This window comes from Melozone crissalis, unplaced genomic scaffold, assembly GCF_028551555.1.
Source record: "Melozone crissalis strain CALT ecotype California unplaced genomic scaffold, PUWL_Pcris_2 ptg000007l_1, whole genome shotgun sequence".
In the NCBI taxonomy this organism is placed as follows: domain Eukaryota; kingdom Metazoa; phylum Chordata; class Aves; order Passeriformes; family Passerellidae; genus Melozone; species Melozone crissalis.
Window position 1 is genome coordinate 10,822,141 of NW_026535785.1, and position 19,447 is coordinate 10,841,587.

At 36.5% G+C, this 19,447-nt stretch overlaps 1 protein-coding gene across 1 annotated transcript in view; it reads right to left on the reverse strand.

Moving 5' to 3' along the window:
* The window catches only part of FTO (FTO alpha-ketoglutarate dependent dioxygenase), a 223,985-nt gene that overhangs the window by 160,175 nt on the left and 44,363 nt on the right, over positions 1 to 19,447 (reverse strand). The window contains exons 3-6 of the mRNA XM_054296237.1: positions 18,506 to 19,163; positions 10,445 to 10,588; positions 4,841 to 4,920; positions 4,387 to 4,530 (exon numbers count right to left, since the gene is read on the reverse strand). Of these exons, the coding sequence (XP_054152212.1) occupies positions 4,387 to 4,530; positions 4,841 to 4,920; positions 10,445 to 10,588; positions 18,506 to 19,163 (1,026 nt within the window). The remainder of the gene's footprint in view (positions 1 to 4,386; positions 4,531 to 4,840; positions 4,921 to 10,444; positions 10,589 to 18,505; positions 19,164 to 19,447) is intronic.

Below are 19,447 nucleotides of genomic sequence, written 5' to 3' on the forward strand. Positions count from 1 at the left end.
AAGTAGAGCAACAAGGTAGTCCATTTTCTGCAGGATTAGCCGGTCTCATCAGAAGTCAGTGTGTACCTAATTGCAGCAAAGGCTGTTCAATGATGTGGACTGACACCTCACACAGCTATCAAACCCTGCTCTGCATTCATCCCACAGCATCTCTGTGTGGCTCTAACCTGGGTTAATAAATTGGGGCTGGGGAGAAAATGTTCCACCCTCCAAACTGGCCACTAAACTGCTTGACAAGTGTCTGCTCTGAACTGTGACCTCTGAACCAATATTTGTTGATTCCGAGACAGAAAATTATCTTGATGAGGCAAGGGTGACATGATTTCTCTTCTGTAATAACTTCTGTCTGTAGCAGGAACTCACTTCTCTTGGTTTGTCTCCTTCCCTGCAAAGGAGAAGCTGTACCACTAAAAAAAACCTCAACACTCAATACTGGAGAGACACAAAAAGCTCATTTCTAGCCCTACTGGAATGGAAGTTAGAGAACATTCATCTTCTGTGACAAAACTCTCAGGTTAACAGTTCTTGCTAAGGATTTTGTCAGAGAGTTTTAATTTGAAAACTCCCATACATGAGAACTAACTTCAGTCATCATTAGAAAATATTTTACATGATTGAAGAGGACACAGCTTAAACATATTTACATATAAAAATATACAGGCTGAATGCCTGAGGAATAATTTTCATCTTCTAATTGATTTTCACTTATGACTTACATCTGTGCAAGTCAGCTCAGAATCAGGCCTCATGTCTACTCAACATATTTTCAGGTTGTCCTTTAAGCAATGATGAAAGGCCAATTTTAGATTATTGCCAATACTGGGTAGTAAAAGGCCAACAGTAGCATTTGACATTTTGTGAGGCAATGCTCTTCAGCCAATTACTGAAAAGTACTGGTTATTCAATGCCACACATGTGAGTGATCTATATTTCCTCTCTGCCATACCAGTAGCCACCAACCATGCTGTCAGCTCACTGTAATGTGCTAAAACAAACCAACCAACCTTCCTTTGGCTGCCTGCACCTCTCCCTTCTCACCCATGACCTCAGTGTCCGATACCACAGCCCTTCAACTCAGCTGGCCCAGGTCTCTGCCTCCCCATGCATTCTGCAAGCTCAATTTATCTCCTGCTGCCATAAAAACAGATTTGCTGTAGGCAAAAGTGACTGTGCCTCACAAGCAACAGGGCAACCAATTCAGTCTCTAGTTTTAATCATGCTAATCAAGATCTGATTATTACAGCTGAGCACACACCCTGATGTGAACAAACCCCTACTTTTCAAATTTAAGATCCTAGTTTGAAACCTGCCATATTTTCAACACAATCCCATGACATAAATAAGACTACCTCTGGTGTTTTACCACACTGAGAACATCTGAATATTGGTTTGGTGATGGCAAATACAGAAGCCTTGAAAGAACCCCACACCTACATGAACTATTAGCAGATTTTGCATTAGTCAGAGCAAGAAAAATTTTCTTTGCAATGTGAAGAACAGGCTGGTGAAGATCTTTTCTGCAGATTTATTCTTATATGTATGAGCATTTACATTGTCTGTTGAGGAGTACTTAGTTCCTTTAACAGGAATTTAGTTGCCAGTGGTTTCCCCAGGTGCCCTGTAGCTGTTTGGGATGTCCTCAGCAGCTGTACATGTTTAGCAAAGCCAAGCAGGAGGAGCAAGAGGTTCCCATTCAGAGAATTGTGCAAGACCATTTCTTTTGGGATAAACTATTCCTGACCAAACCACAACCTGGCTGTGCCTGTGTGTGAGCTGTCAGGCTATTGTCCTCCCCAGCTGCCAGGTAACTGCATCAGCCTCCTACCCCCTGCCACTGCAGAGCTTGTGCAGACTGCCAGGCCATGAGCTGCACAGACAAACTGCACTGAGCACCCTTAATTAAGGTTATCTTTACCAACAACTGCAAAGTGCACACTGGGAGTGAAGTGACTCACACATCTAACACACAGCACATACCTTGCAATTACTCAGATATTCCTTTGAAGGCTGTTTTAGTGAGGGAGACCATGACAACAAAGCTAGGTTTAATTTAAACTTCCACCTGGCTGCCCACCAGAGATGCTAAAATCCTCCTCAGGTTAGCATCTCACTTTTTCAACAGGAATACCTCTGTCAAGGCATCCAAGACAGGGCCCTGAAAAATGAACTCTGGGAAATCTAACATCAAGTATGGACACCCCCCAGATACTCTTTCAGAGGTTTCTCTGCCCACCAAAAAACTGGAAAAAAATGAAGTCTCCACCTATGCTTCAGATCCTCAGTTCAAACACACTTTATCAGCACAGCAAGTCAATTTTCCTGCCCAGGAGTACAAAAGTGAAGGCACAGAACCATTCCTCATTCTTTCAGACCTGCTCTTAGGCTTTTTCCCTGGAGCAGACACAGATAATTCACCCAGGCCTCATTTGGCAGAGCAGTTAATTTCAGCACAGTCTGTGAATCTGCTAAACTAGTAGATTTTAGCTAGGTACTGTGATGGTTCTGTTCTGGTTAATGTTCTCTGATGATTGCTTTGGAGGTGGCAGAAAGGGGGTAAAAAGAATGGACCCGTAGCATTTCAGGAAGATAAGGAACCAAGAAGAATGGCTCTTTATAAGAGTTAAAACTGAAGAACTTCAGTTATGACAATATCTAAAAATAAAATATCATCACCTCTAGATACTGTCTCATTTCAAGCTCATGATCTCTTGTTCAGAGGAAGAAAAAAAAATCCAAGGAGCTTTATGAATAGCACAGAAAGCTGTATAACAGAAATACAGAGGCAAAATTGGGAAACTGGGAGAACTGGCAGTTCTTTAATCCTATGAAGATTTAGATTTTAGTGCTGTTTTGATTTTGCATTAAAAATTGCTTAAAAACTAAGGGAGTTAAATGAAAGACTCATTTTCATCAGTTTGATTCTTCTAAGAAACAACAGGCTCTTGTTCTTCCATCTGCCTCATAAAGCTTCAACCTAAAACCTGTATTAGTGCCTGAAAAGACAAAGATGTATCATATAACAAGGTAGGAAGCTTTTATATACAAGAAAAGTTGTATTAGCTTCACAAGTCTTTATATTTTCAGCTCATTGATGTTTGAAAAAAAATTAGGCATTTACCACAGAGATAAGCCCCTAGAAATTTTGTCTACTTGTGCAGCAATAAATGAAATTTAAATAGCACTCTAATAGCAAGTGAAGATTTGACCTTGGGATAAAAAATTAAGGGAAAAAAAAAGAAAATAATAGAAAAATAGGTGGATGGGTAGTCTCTTTTCAAATTAAATATAGATCCAGTGTGTCTGCTAAGTGCACAATAAGTACAAGTTAAACAAGGATTGCTGTTACAGTATATCCCATATGTGTAACAGGAAACATCCCCGTATGTCACACTGCAAAATTATTCAGGTGACTGCAAACACCAGGGGCTACTCTCTCACCTGATGTAAACAGCACATGGCTTTGATGTTAAAGGACCCGTGCAAATTTATCCCAGCTGTGCCTGTGGCCCTTGCTGTGCAAACCACATATGCGTGTAGTTTTATGGACTGAGCCTGATTAATGTTTTGTAAACCCCTGCATGCATCAGACTCCTTTCAGTTGCCCCAGGAGCTGTTTTGGTAAAAGTCAAGGGCGTGAATCTTTTGCCAACACTATGCTCCATTTTACCAGCTGTAAACACAATACAGATCAAAATGTGTTCTACAAACTTTTAGCAGCACTACACAATATTGTATTCCTCAGCAGACAGAAATTTAAACATTTTACACGAATTCTAATTTGAGTGCAAATGACCTTTGTACAGCTTCTAATTTATCTTAGTAGAAATACAAGCACAGCTCCAAGCAAGAAAGCACTTCCAGCTTCAGTGGAATCCTGTCCAAGTGCATTAATACATTTACATCTTTTGTAGCACTAAATGACCTGCTTAAATATGTTCCTCACAATTATTTCCACTGTATTTTCTTCAGAACATACTTTAGGGCTCACAACTGTGCCACCCATGGCATTATGCAAAAACCTGGTTCAACAAAAACCAGGGAGGAATAACTGAAAAAATCTACCTGCTCCTTTCCCTCTAATCCCTTCTCTCTTCCTTTCTGTTAGAGAAGTGCCAGAGTAGTCTGTTTGACCATCACACTGTCAGTTCTGCTGCAGTATTTTGGGAAACTTCTCTCACTTTACCAGCAGAGGGATCTTAAGAAGGAAAAATGAAAACTTCCAGGATAACCCCAATTATTTACTGTACCCAGGTAAAGAAGTCATAAAAGCCACATTGCAAACTCATAAAAAGCAATGCCTTGTAAGCACACACTTAATTGCCATTAATTCCATGAGACTGCACTGCTGAGACCTGGCTGAAGTATTTTCAGTGTAGATCATCTCACCTCATTATGTACTTCTTCTACTTGCTTCACCACTGCAGCTTCCAGTGATTTCAAAGACAAAGCCATTGAATCAGAATCAGTCTGCAAATTCTGGAGTGCCAGTTCACACTGTCCAAGTATGTATTCCAATGTTCCTCTTGAACACTATAAAGGTACAATAAAAATGTCATAAAATTTCTATTTCTCAACTAGATTTCATCAGCAATCCATGAGGTGTGGTGCAGCACACTCACAATTCACATCGGATAAGCCTAGCTGGGAGTTAAGGCCAACTACCAATACAGAACCAACTGTACCTCAATCAAAAATAAACAGCAGCAGTTAATGCAAAGAGTTTTTGAGTCATAAGGATGGCATGAAGCACAATTCTGCTAAGACACCAGGGTGCTGCACAGATGGCACCAGGACACTGGCTTTGCAAGGGACCAGGCAGTGAAAGGGTTTTGGTACTTACATCTGCCACCCTGTGAGTGGAGCTGAACCGAGGGGACAAACCAGCCAGAACACAGTGCTGATGGGTCATATTGAGATCATCTAGGGACAGATTAAAAAACCTTAAGTACAGCGAAAAATGATACTTAATAAAAGTTAATCTAGTTGAATATGAATCAAATACATTTTTCACACTTTTCTTGCTTTAATGCTTAGATAATTCAGTCACATAGCGCCAGTGTTTTGCAGAGCAGAGTAACTATTTACTATCCTAGTGTCAGAAATATTTCTACTAACACTAGCTTTCTCCTATACAGTTTAGAAGTGGCATTTTCCCACCTCTCATAGGGAAAGTTTGCCTAAACAAATTAATTCCTCCAAAGCTGAGGAGACTAAGTCTAAACTACTGAGGAGACTAAAGAAACTGCGTGGAAGTTACAATCTCTTTTCCCAAAATCACTAACAATGCTCAAAGTTCTTGAAAACAAAATGCTACCAAAACAAAACAAAAGAACTTATGAAAAAACAATTTCCTATAGACACATATTAGGATAAATTGCACAGAACCCAGTCTTGCAAGGACCACAGAACATTATCATCTCTGGACTTCACAATATTTAAATACCACAATGACTTTCAAGAAGAATTGTGTCAGAAAACAAACCTAAATGCTTCCACTACCCCTTTCAGTGCCCATTCTTTGTGGCTGTATATAGCAAACATAGAATTAGACTTAGGACATTTTGATTTTCACCTTTATTCAAGCCTTTGGCATAACTTTCATTGTACAGTTGCACCTTGGAATTGCTTCAAACTGTCTCTGATCCTTTATGAATCTCAGAAAGAAGCCTGTAATTTTAATTTAAGAGTTGACAAAAAATCTAAAACTCTAATTGTACAAAAATAGTTGAAGCTTCATTGCTTGTCTGCCTCAAAACACATCAAAAAATATATTTTAGGTTGTAAAAGATTGTGGCAAAGATTTGCTTTCTTTTTCTCCTAAATATATATTAACTGAAAAGAAAAATCACTCTTTGTAAATTGGCCATTGTCCATCTGGCATTAAAAGCTTTTATTCAGATACAGAACACTACACCCAGAATGCTATTTTGGTTCTAGAGCCAAACCAAAGCTGTTTCATTCCTTGGTCACCCATGTTGGAAGCACCACGGTGCTCTTGTAGGGTTCAGTAAAAAACAACTCTTGAGGAGTCAGCCTCAGTTTTGCATGACTAAGCACTGACCCTTAGGTCTGCAAAAGCAAAACAGAGACTGCAGTACAGAATGCAGGGTGTTGTTCTCTACATGGGACCCCCCTATCAATAAACCTCCTCAGTGGTTTTCCTGTTCCTAGCCAATCCTTAAAGAGGTGGAGGCTAAAGGTGCTAAATTTATCAATTGGAGGTAAAGTATTTCCCAGGAAAACACAAACCACAAGGAAAAAGGGCTCCCAGAATTACCAAAAGAGATTTATATAGTCTTTTCTATCTACTCTAAAGTGCTCCTCATGAACTGTTTAGACAGTAGTCTCTTATCTTTTTCAAGAGGCAAATAAAAGGTACAGTGTTGTTTAAAGCACTGGAAAATATTTGATACTCTTATCACCACAAATATCTACAAGCAAAAGTGAAATAGAATGGACTTTTGCTATTAATTTTTGTAACTACGATTAACAAAGAAGAAAAACATGCACAAATAAAAACAAATTAAAAGTCTAAAAATTAGAAAAATAATGAATTTGAAAGAAATATGTCAGAGTTTGCAAACTTCATGATCAAAGTCTGGTAATGACAAATACATTTCTGGAGTTCTAAGTCTTAATAGTAGGACATATATCATTTGGATTAAATGTGGACTCAAAAAAAGGGAGGGGGTGAAAAGCTCCAACACATTCAAGATGCTAGAGAGCAAAGAGGGTTCAAGTTAGTTTGTGAAAATAGAAGCAGATTAAATATCTAGAAATAGTTTAATGAGTCCCTTTATACATGTGGAAGTGTTTCCATTAAATACTTATCTTTAACCACAAGCCAACCTCTGCAATGTGTGCAAACTACTTCTGGTTGGTTATGAAAATAATTTTTTGATGCTTCTCAAACTATAATTTGCTGGGGGTGGGGAGTGGTATAAGATTCAAAGTTCATCTTCATGCTGTTTTAAAACCCTAACCTTCAAGCTAAGAGCTTGATCTATGGGAAACAGCTGCAGAAAAGTAAATCTGCCTTTGAAAGAGTCCAGAATGTATTTTTGTTAAGTATGGTTTGAAGTCATGGTAGGAAAATTAGTGAAAATTGTAAATCTGCTTGCAAATCTGGTCATGTCTAACTCAAAGATTAGGGAAAAAATTCCAATTTAATAGTAGGACCATGACAAGCCTAGTCAAGCATGCTCTAGGACAGAGCAGATGGGGCCCTTTGCTCACCTCCACGCGTTTTGGATTTATTGCATGCACCCAACACGTTTCATATTAGACACCCCTTCGCTGTGTACTTGAGACAGCAGGGTTCAGTGTGCGCTTCCTCTGCAGACCAATATATTATTCTAAATTGAGCTAAAGTGTTTCCGTTTCATGAGTGATATAAAGTTTAGATTTGAATTTTTAGGCAGCAGACTTGCAGCCATTCACCAGACTTTTTTCTTCATATTAAGAAAAGCCTAAAAAATTATTTAACAATATGTCTTACTGAAAGTAATTTTGAATTTTTGTTGGTTTTGCTTAATAAAATAAATTTATGTTATTGTAATAGCTTAAAAGAAGAATTGATGTGATCACCTTATGTTCAGTATTAAAACACATCTAAATTATGGCTCATGACTTCATCTGAAGAGGGCTGCTGAGAAGGAAGATGTAAATTTAAATTATAAGACATTTTACTTAATTTCTCCCCAGAATAACAAAAATCATTTATAAAGCCAATGAAGAGAGGAACAGAAACATTATGAAATATCCACTAGAAATGCTAAAAAGAAAAAAAAAAAAAAAGGGTTTTTTTTGTTACTTTGCTATACCCATTGATCTTGATTTACAAGTTACTGTAATTGCACGTTATTGTAAGAAATACCCAGTTACCACAGTTTCTTACATAGATTTGTGCGTACCACAGGAAATACTAGTGGTATTACAGGTACAGGAATTGATAGGACCTGACTTTTAAATTATAAACAACATGTTGAATGTGATGTTTCAGCATTTTCAACATTCACATAAAGCAGTAACACAACACCACTCCAACAACTGGAAGGACAGACCTACAGAGTGGCTGAGTTCTGTGCTGGGGTGGGTGAGTCACTGGTGGTCACAACCAACCCTCCCAGTCCTATCAATCAGTGCCTGTACAGGAACCACCACCAGCTGCAGGACTCCTCCATCTTCTGTTTTCTGGATGTCTTCCATTCTGCCACTGCTTTTAACATAATGCCACCAAGAGGACTCTGCTTACAGAAATGAGGTTCTGGAATGCAGCATGTACAAAAGCATAAGACAAATGAACCTCCTTTTCTTTATTACTGCCCAGTTTCTTTTTTTACAGAGTTTTCATATTTTGTCTTTTAGTTGGCATCTTCAAGATACCCTCTCTTAAAAGTTAGTACAAAAAATCTGAACAGTAAAAAATGTACTGGAACTATATATGTTTCCGTATATTGTCTTTCACTCCAAGTCAAAATGATACAGGCAATTCTGCTACACAAAGAAACCTAATAAAATGGCCATTTTGAGAATACCCTCTAAGACTATTTAGAAGAGTAATTTTTTCCCCAAGTAATTGAAAAGAAACACAAAGACTATGGAAATGCAGAAGAGATTAAAATAACACCTGGCCTACAGAGCTCAAATCTGTAGCTCTTCAAAAGTACTAATAAGAAAGTGATTTACACATCATCTTCAAAAGAATGTTTAATATATCCTTTGTTTCCATCTAAACATGCTCATGATGTTACTCATTAAATAAACTAACTTTCTGATCTACCCTTCATATAGGATCTCTGAAAATACTTCAGTCACTTTATAAATTCCACTAGGGAATAAAAAACACCCTTATGATCTGGTAACTCAATCAACTACAATCTACAGTATTTTGCAATAAAAATACTAAAGTCAGTCCCCTTCTTTTATTAAATACCTTCTGAATCTCTTGGCCAGCATTGCTCTATATGCTCAAAGTTTCCAGTCAGGAAGGATTACATAAGAAGTTTACTTGATGCCCTAACTGCTATTGCACAAAAACTGATTATAATAACCTTTCTAGCAATGTTTAGCTGCCACTTAAGCTTCATTTTCACTGCCCCTCTTTCCTTCTAGGCTTCTACTTCATACCCTTACAAAAAAGGGAGGCACATCCAGACCACTATGCCAAAGGATCTCACATCTTAACACCTGATCTTTCCATGTCTGAACATTCTTGAGAGCACAGTTAGTCCAGTACTTCGGCACAACACTTCCCTGATGGCAGTGCAGAAGATTTGATGAGATAACTAAGAACAAGGAATGCTACGTGGTTTTTATGATGGACTATAAAAGGAATTGGTCTTAGGATATAAACTGTGAAAGGTAAAGTTCAAAAGACTGTTCTGCCCATAAAGCTGGGAGTGTGACAAGTCATTCTAGGGACATTTCACAGAATGTGCCTTCCAAGTCACAATCACAGAAGTAGGGAGCTCTGCAAGTGTTCTTGGTCTTCAAAAATTATGTCTGTCAAGCCAAGACACTAAATAGGCCAACACAATGTTGTCAGAAACCTTGTTATTGTTTTTGTGTGATTTATAACTAAATTTATTTTAACAAAAATTATAGCCAAGAGAAACAGAAGCCAAAAGAGAAAGCAACAGATTTTGTGTCAACAAATCTTAACAACAGCTCTCACTTCGTTTCTTTCAATGGATAAACGTTAGCACATGAGCTCAGCTGCTCAAGCAAATTAACTCAATTTAATTTTCTTTTCTTAATCCTCTACGCTTGAGACATTGAGACTCATTCTTGGAGTAAGACAGCTGTGTTCATTATGATCTTAGTATAATCCCACTGCTCGAAAACAGCATGTTTGAATGTAGACATAGTAGCAGAAGGAGAGAAGTGTCATGTGTAAAACTGGTGACTAATAAAATATCCACAGATTGGCATCATGACTGAAACCTCAAGGACCGTGGTACCAGAAAACTTTAAGACATTAATTCACATCTTACATAATACAGGTGTCAATTGCTAAGCCAAGCTGAAGAACAGGAACTTGAGAGATGCTCAGAAAAACTGCATCAATAATACAAAAAGAATCTAGAAATACAAGGATGGGACAGATAGAGCACAACTGATGGCAAGATCTGGGGAAATTCTAGTTACGGCCTGAAGTCTAACTTGAACTAGTAATTCTGACTGCACAACAGACAGAAACGGTGAAAAAAGACCATTTCTTTCTCAGCTGAAAAGTGAAAGAAACATTAAGGAAAAAAGTTCCCAAAAATACTCTGGAAGTAGGCAGAGTAGGAGGAATTGACTGTATACTTCAGCCAGATTTCATGATTTTCTAAACAAAAAAAGTCCTAACTGTAAGGAAGATATGGTAACTTATTTTAACATAAGTGTAATTTTCTCTATTTTCAACAGAAAGTTCCACTTCTTAGTCCTTGAAAATTACCGAGCATCAAGTAGATGTCTCCTTGGTGAAGTGGCACTGCCAAGCCAGGTGTCTCTATGTCCCATGCCACCTTCAAGCCCACGTGCCAAACAGCTGGGTCTCTTCCCTTCAGCTGCTGCTCGCTGCTTTCTTGTACAGCTGAATCTTGAGAGAGAGAAAGAGACGACAAAAATGAGGGAACAGGTAAGAATGATAAATAAAAAATCTGGTTTAGACTTAAAGGTATCCCATACTAGTACAATCTTAATAGGCTTAAAGATTCTACAGTCTCCACTTGCTATAATCATCACTCCAAATTCAAAAGTATGCAACAGGTAAAGGAAAAACAAAAGCCATACGAGATCAAGAATTTTTTTCCAACCAACTTAACCAAGATGAAAACTTTAAGTTACTTTAACTACCAAGGCTAATCAAGTCAAGGCTTTTAATGGACTTAAGGTTTTCTGAAACTCTTAAGCACATGTAAGGGGAATTTTAGTTAAGCATCACTAATTTTTTTTTTTTCATTACTAAAACTGCGAGCATGGAAGAAAAAAAAACCCAAAAATTCAGCAACACTGATATAACAACAGATAACTTCTGAAAGAATTTCAAGTCATAAACTGCCAAAACATTTTAGGAGAAATTTCATTTGTTTATGTACTTGCTATTTCACTAAATCATAAACTGAGGCAAAGGCGAAAGAATGGTTACAAAACACAGTCTAGACCAACAAAGCAAATCTTGGAAACATCTCTGTCATTCTTTTCTCAAAATTACTAGTCAAACATGCTAGATAACATGTGCAAGAGCCAATGAAGCTTCAATGCATTTGTCACAACACTTTTCTTATCATTATGCAACATGAACGCGTTGAGCTTGGGGAAAAAATAATCCACTGCACAGAAATAGTATTTAGAGCTTAATCCCTCAGAACTATTTTCATAAGCTTACTTCACTGCAGTATAAATTGAAAGATACAGTCAGCATTTATAACAAGGTATTTGGGAGCTATGGTGTAACAGTTTTACAGCTAAAGTAACAGTGCATTTTGACAGAGGAGGGATGAAGTTTTAATAAGTACCTGGCACAGAACAGCAGAGAAGAGTTAGAATTTAACTATGCACCATGCCCAACTCTTGCTTAGAACTTAGCAACTGTGTCCATTTCACTGTCTACTTGAAATGTGCTTTCATGTAATAACTTTCAAAACCTTTGTCTTAAGTAAATTCTAGAAGAAAAATATAAAGATGTATAGCTGTTTTTATAAGAGGCACACACAAAGTGTGACCACAAGCTCACAATTTTAAAATATTTATGTCCGTTATCTCACATGGTTACTGCAGGTTGTTTAGCTAGGGGCAGCTTTTAGAAAAATAAGACAATTTATTATCTAAATTCAGGAAGCAAAGAGACAAAGCCAATTAAAGAGCCAAATCTAAATGTTCTTAAGTGAAAATTCTTTCAGTCCCCAAGTTCCCTCCCTTCTCTGGTACAGTGCTCTGCTGAAGCTCTGGCTCAGGAGCAGCTCTAGGCCCTTCCATCAAGGAGCACACAAATGAGAAAACAAGAGCTAGCAAATACTCAGAAAAATCAATACTAAACTCTTCAAGGGCCTTTCATATTTTCTACCCTGTTCAGATAAATCGTAACTTAATTTAAGAAAAATGTTTTCTGAAAACTGCAAATAGGATGGCTTTCAAGGCATTTTTAATGCAATACATCATGGATATTATAAAAAGAAGTAACCTTTCTGGGTTAACTCTCTCTGCTATGCTGCCTTCCCATTCACTTTGGCAGCAGCACTGTTCACAATATGGCACCAATAAAATATAGAACTACAATCAGAGACAGCAATTTCAATCAAAGTTTCCTGGGGTCTCCTCATAAATCCAGCACCTTTGGAATGTGCTCGTTAAAATGACTTATTTTTTGCAGTTTGATAAATTTTTTATTGCTTAAGTACTGAGTTCAAATACAGCTCACAGTCTCCTTTTGTCTATATTCTCAATTATTGCACTTTATAATTATCAGCAGCAATTGAAACTGATTGCTCCTACCATGTTATTTTGGTAACAAATGGAAGCAAGCTGCTACTTGCTTTTAAATGCAAGCTACCTTGAAACTGAGAGCAAGGGAAAAAGAGACACCTTAACATTTGTGGCATATCCTGACAAACTTTTACATAAAAATAAGTTTTCATTAAATTCTCTATGACACCTCAAGAATGATTGGATGCTGTACATTTATTGATATAATTACAGTTGCCATGTAAGTGAAAACATTTGGATGCATCTAAATCATAAGTATTTGAGAATAAATCATGTGAATAAATCATGGATCACATATCCATCACCTTAAGAACACAAATGTATTCTGTAGTAAGCCATACAGAAATGGTCAAGTATAAAGTATTTAATGGTAGTACAACAAAACTATGTGCAGATTTGAATTCTGGTCAGCAGAGATTTACAGACTTGGGCCTGCAAGAAACCTTTAAGCTGGAATCCCAAATAAAATGGTGCAATGAAGTAAGATCTTACCACAGCATAACAAAACCTCATCAAACCTGTAATTATGGTAGACCCATGAAAGAGAGAATGTAGCTGCAGAAAATTGGCCACAGCATTATGCTTTTAATGAGACAGCTCAAATTTCAGAGATGTTCCAGCACTAAGATCTGATCTTATCAGGTTTGGGTCAGGGTTAGGTTCAGAACAATATGAAACTTGTTTTCCTGGAACTACTTTGGTTATTGTTTCAGAGCACAGAAAGTAAAAGTAGCATTGAAAGGTTTCTTTGCTATTTGGCTCCAAAATCTTCCAGAGTTTGAGACTTTTTGATGCTCTGAAAACTAAATGATCTCTATTCAAGTCAAGCTGTAATGCCAAATTATATCCTAAATGTAACCTTACATACCATTTTTTAAGAAAATAGAATCACTGCCAACACATTGCTAAGAACAAGGACTGTAAGCATTTACGTTAACATTAAATCCAACTGACCATTGTTATATTTTTTTTTTACAAATTGATTTTTTGCAGAATGTAAAGTAATTTGGGCACATATTCCTCAATTAAAAAATACATAAATTATCAGTGTTTTTCAATAGCAATTTATATGTGTTACATGCAAGAAGTGAAAGAAGAAGAACATGCTTTGCTTCTCAGCAGCTGATGGGAAAGAAGTATCTACCAAAGTTACTTCCTCTACCTCATTACTGAAAAGCCATAGTATAAGAGATTAAATTCTCTTAACATTTAAATTTTTCTTGCAACTGACTTTCACAAAACCAAAAAAACATAAGATTTTGCCGACAATGTTCTTATCGATTCATGTTTGGAATGCTGTATCCACATAAATCAGGAACAAAAGCATGAAAATAAGAACAAATAATACTGAGTCATCCCTTCACTTCTGAAGGAAAGGCTGTATTTGATCAGTGAGAAGATGTTTAAAAGAGACCCCACAACCCACAACAGTCTATTCAAGTGATGATTTCTTTTTAGAAAACAGGGATTCTAATATATTATTGTGAAATTTAGTGGATCATTAAAAATTTGTGACTTTCAGAACATAAATCAAACTGGTCAGACCCTACAAGTTAGAGCTGTGACCATTTCATGCACTTACCCATTTCTTTAAAAGTAAGATAAAAATTTCTACATACAATTTTTGTTATTTCAACAAGTAATATTTATGTTATATTATTGACATTAGAAATTATTCCAATTATTCCAAAAAGCATCTACTCCATGACTTTTATCCATTAAGCACGACATAAAGAGGATTATTGTCAACTACAAAGTTAGATTGACTTCAGTGCAGAACAACTTTTGTAGTTTCAGAATTTTTTTTAATATGGTAGGGAAATATACATCTGTAGTACATCTCAATTCCTTTTATTCCCAATTAAATGAAATAGCCATTGTTAGGCTACGTGCCAGGATGCTGCTCCTAACTTCACAGAGTAAAAACATAAAACTAGCATTTCACAAAAGAAACAAGCACAAAAGGTCCTTGAAGATTAGTCACCACTGCAACTAACAATAAGTTTGTTAAACCTTTTAACATTGCCTTGTCAGCAGACAGTGCCAGTTGTGTAGAAGTTCAAGAGTTACACAGCAAGAAAACAAACTAGATATGGTAAAGAATCTAGAGAAAGCTACTTACCTAATCTCTTCCTCTGTGGGAAATCCAGGTAAGAGAAAGATGGACACACTTCAAGTGTTTACATTTTTTTCCATCTCCTGTAAGTTTGTTACTGAAACAAGTCTCTACTTCAAAGAGCATCTTTAGAACCAACTAGCGCTCTGCTAAGTAATAAAACTTCCTACAAAACTTACACTGACCTGATGGAAAGCTAGTCATTAGGAACTTCTCATGGATAAAATCCAGTTTTTGAAAATGCCCTTATTCTACTGGATTGCAATTCACTTTTATAACTGCAACACAAAGTAAATATGAGTTATTAGCTTACTATAGTAAAATCCTGAACAACTATTTTACCTTCATGCTCTCAGGTGATAGGATACTTGTAAGCTAATGTGTTATTAAAAATGCTGAATTGGTCAAAATTTGAAATTCCCGTTCCTTGATAAATTTTGAAATGTAAATTAATTCCAAATACTGTTAGTGGCAGTATAATTGAACACACATTCTGTAACCTATTCAGTTCTGCATATGACTACCACTCATGCACTTTCATGCAGCATACACACTAAAAGGAAACCTCTCAAATTTTTATTCTCATCACCTGACAACCTACTCTTAACCTAATGCAATGTAAGTAAAAGCATCAAGCTAAATGTTTACCTTATTTTGTTGTTAGAATTGTACTTCATTTGAAGTTGCTTCGAAAGAGTTTTACACTGGAAACAAGAAAATAAACACTGATACCAATTAGAATATCAGCTTGTTCCAATATCGTTATGTTGATGTCTAAATTTCTTTTCTGGCATATTGAAAACTGCTTCTACTCCAATTAACACTGATCAAAGTTTCAAACATGAAATTTTCATTATGGCATCAAACAATGAACAAATGAACAAGAAAACAAGTTGTTTCAATTACAGTAGTATCTGTTTTAATGCTATTTAATCCAGTAAGTAGGTACAAAACAAACACTGATATAAAGGCGTAAATGAAAGTAAAAAGAAAACCACATAACCTGAGTTGTGCATCTCTAAACAGTCTGACAGAGCTGCCAGAGCTCAGTAAGACTGCTTGACTCCAAGGGCTGCTGCTGCCCAAAATCTGACAACCTGGGGACTGTGCATTTGCAGCAGGGCAGGGCAGCACCAGCCCTGCAGCTCTGGAAGCCTGAGCTCCCACTGCCAAGGCTGCCACAGACCCTCAGTGTCCACTGGGGATTTGAGGAATCGAGAGCTGACAAAATAAACATGCAAGACCTGGCAGAAAAACGAACCAAGCCAGTTCCAACAAAAATCAACATGCTTAATTTGTGTTTGCATTTCCCACTCAATCAGTGTTTTCTCCCAGAAAATTACTAATCCAGCTCAGCTACATCTTCTAAGGAAAAATAGCTCCAACAAGGAAATTCTGACCACAACTACTCTTTTTATTATGTATTCTGTAGTGATTCTGTGACAGTCTTTTTACACTACACTGAGAATTCAATGCTAACTCAATACTAAACAAATTAATGGAGTAAGTACTAATAAAAGATGTCAGCACAAAAACTAAACATATTTATGGAAAATAAAAAGTCAAGACATGATTCCACAAAGATATAACAATATTGTTCAAAGAGATGTTGACATCCTCATGTTTCACAGTTATGGAGACCTGGTAATATAGGAAATATTGAAAGTCTTTGTAAGTTGCAGAAACCATCAAAACACTGACATTATACAGAACTGGAAAGAATAATATTGTAAACATTGATGAGCTTATAACCATCAGCATTGGAAGGCTGTAAGCAGAAAATCAGAAGAGCAAAACAGACAATCTACTTCTCCAAAATCAAATCCTCTTGGATGCACTGGGTACAATACTTCAACACAAAGAGATATTTACCAACACTTCAGTTACAAAACCACACTCCTAAGTACAAACAGGATCCATTTCCTCCAGTTTATGAATAAGCAGGTCATTGCTTTAGGGAGATACAATGACAACCCTGAGCACAGATGGGAGGGCACTGCTGGCACACAGACAGGGACTGCAGGACATCTCTCCACAATGCCCCACTGCCATGGCAGACACCTGAAACTCCCTCTAAAGCTCAAAAACCCAACCTGAGCAATGCAAAACCAGAAGAATTTCAAGTAGTGACTTTTAATTTTTTTTTAATAATAGAAAAATCAATCAATTTACTAGAAAGACCTTGTTTTCTGTTTTCCTGTCTATTTCCAAACTTTACAGAAAAAAATACAAACTTTCAATTGTAAGTGTATTTATGAAAAAAACTTAGTATTCAACAAAAAAATTATTGTCCATGGATACCAAAATAACTTTTAGCCTAAATATATAAAATATTTCTATCTACCCACATCAATCAAATCTTCTACAGAATTTGCAATGATTTTAAAACACCATAATTTTTACTTATTTAACTTACTAAAAAAAAGAAACAAAATCAACTGATGACTTATGAATAAACTTAGCAGCTTTCATTTTTATTAATTTATAACTCTCTGAACTTAAAGGACTCACTTTTTTACCCCTCCATAAGCAAACTTTATGTTAAAGTAAAAAAAGTTTTAGGCATACTACAATAAATCCTCATACACAGCATTATTACTTCAAGTTTATTTTTACGTTTCTTTAACTTAAAATCCTACTGAAAAAAAACTTCTCTACAGTAGCAATGGAAAAAACCCCAACACATCTACTTCACACCACTGACAAATAGGACAGAAAGAAGTTCATGAGGAAAATTACACTTTTACCAGTCAGGAAATCTCTTCAACTCAATTTGCTAAGCCAGTTGATGTTTAACATCCAGGAAAATGTAAATAATATTACTTCAGTTGTACATTAAGTAACAAAGTGACAATGAGTTTCAAAACTAATAACAAAACCAATAAGAGAATGCACATGGGAGTATAAACTATCACTTTTATATCACAGTCTTGTAGCCAAAACCTACTGAAGTCAATGCAAATTCTTCCCCTGTTCTGAAGCAAACATCATAGGATTTTTGGAAGAAGAAAAAATCCATTGTGAGTGATGAAACATAACAGAAAATTTGCTAATTCAAATCAAGGTTCTAAATTCTAATCTTATGTTTGCAAAACCCAAGAGTCTTTAAAAAAATATCCAAGCCTTTGTTCAAGCATTTTTAGGGGAAAAAAAAACAAACAAGAAAATCCTCATGTTTGCTCTTAAATAACAATAAAAATGGGGCAGGTACCTTAAACTAAAAATTAAATATTTAATGATGCTTCAACTGCACTTTTACCACCACCACCCCTAAATGCTGTATGCAATTCATTTTGAAATAAGCAAGAGCCTGCAAAGTCTGTCAGACAAGAGTTGTTTTAATGCAAAGCGCCCACTCTTCCCAGCTAGAGAAATGTTGGCAACTCCTCCATAAAACACACATTAACACTACAGCAAACCTAGACAAAATGCATATATTTCTAAGTAAATACAGTAATACTTCTATCCAAAACCAACTGAAAATGATATTTCCAAAGAAAGAAGAGTAGTAAAATCAGCATAAAGCAAAGCAACTCTGTATATGATAAATAACACTATAAAAATGGTGATCCCAACCACAGTGAAACATTTTACAGGATAGAAAACAGGCACATGCATTTTCTGAAGAAAGCTATTTGACAGATTTTTATTTTCTTGGCTCTTAATCAGAGAATTAATTATACCAATGTTTAAATCTAGTTAGAGAACAACTGCTAAGCCAGCTGCAGTAAACACAGGTATTTTGTACAGGTTTTGGAGGTAATAAAGATAAGACTTCAATACAAAAGGTACCACAGTGCATTCAGAAGCACGTGACAAGCCTAGAACAAAATGCAGGTGTGCTTATGTCCATACATACAAAGAACACAGGAGAGCTTCAGGGACTTTTGTGACTGGTCAGGTTCCACCACTCACCTTCACAGCTGTAACTGTACACAGCCACTGCTGACCTTTCCACCAGGTTCTCATCATGGTGCCAGCTCACTGCCATGCTCCCCATTCCAAAGTAAGGCTCTTGTTTCAAGTACAGCATTTGTAAGGGATCCATATAATTTAATAAAGTCAAATTATAAGATGTTCTGTTCTTTAGACTTCGGTCATCCTCTGATACACAAACACTGCTTTGATCTTTTGAAACAGATTCTTGCTCAGTTAGAGAAGAAGCAAAACTTTGCTTCCTATCTATTACAGTAGTATCTTTAATTTCTTTGTTCTCAAGCAAATTTTGTCCTTGTAATGCCTTGACCGTTTCAATATGCATGTAGTCATTAAGTCTCATTAATGCTTTACAAGCATCATGTATCTGAGGACTGCAATATTTTATGTCATAACTTTGTGTAGGCCAAGGAACTGTAAATAATCTTGTGTTCAAGTATTTATAAGTGCATCCTGGGTTTCCAATTAATATACGAGACACTGGAGTAAGGAAGTCTTTTCCTTTGATCCTCACAAGATCTTGAAAGAAACAGTTGTGCTCTCGCAAGGCCAGAAAGCTTTCCTGTACCATTTGGTGGAGATCTTCAGGTACTGTATCAGATTTCCTGAAGATCAGCTTGGAATACTTGGTCTTCCACTAAAGGAGGAAAAACAAAAACCAAACAGCAATAAGAGGAAAATAATTATTCTTTTTACAGGAGTCAAGATATTTCAAGACAAGGCAAAACTGTCAAGTTAACAAGAATGAGTCTAGAATGTGGTGAAGGTATGGATGCCAGCACTTGTTACTTTATTTTCATATTTCAGTATATTGCACAAGCTGTGGATATGTACCAGTGGTTTAAAGCAGAACAAATCTCTAAATAAATAAATACAAAGACTCTAGAACAACTCAGCAGAACATACAGCTCATCTGATGAA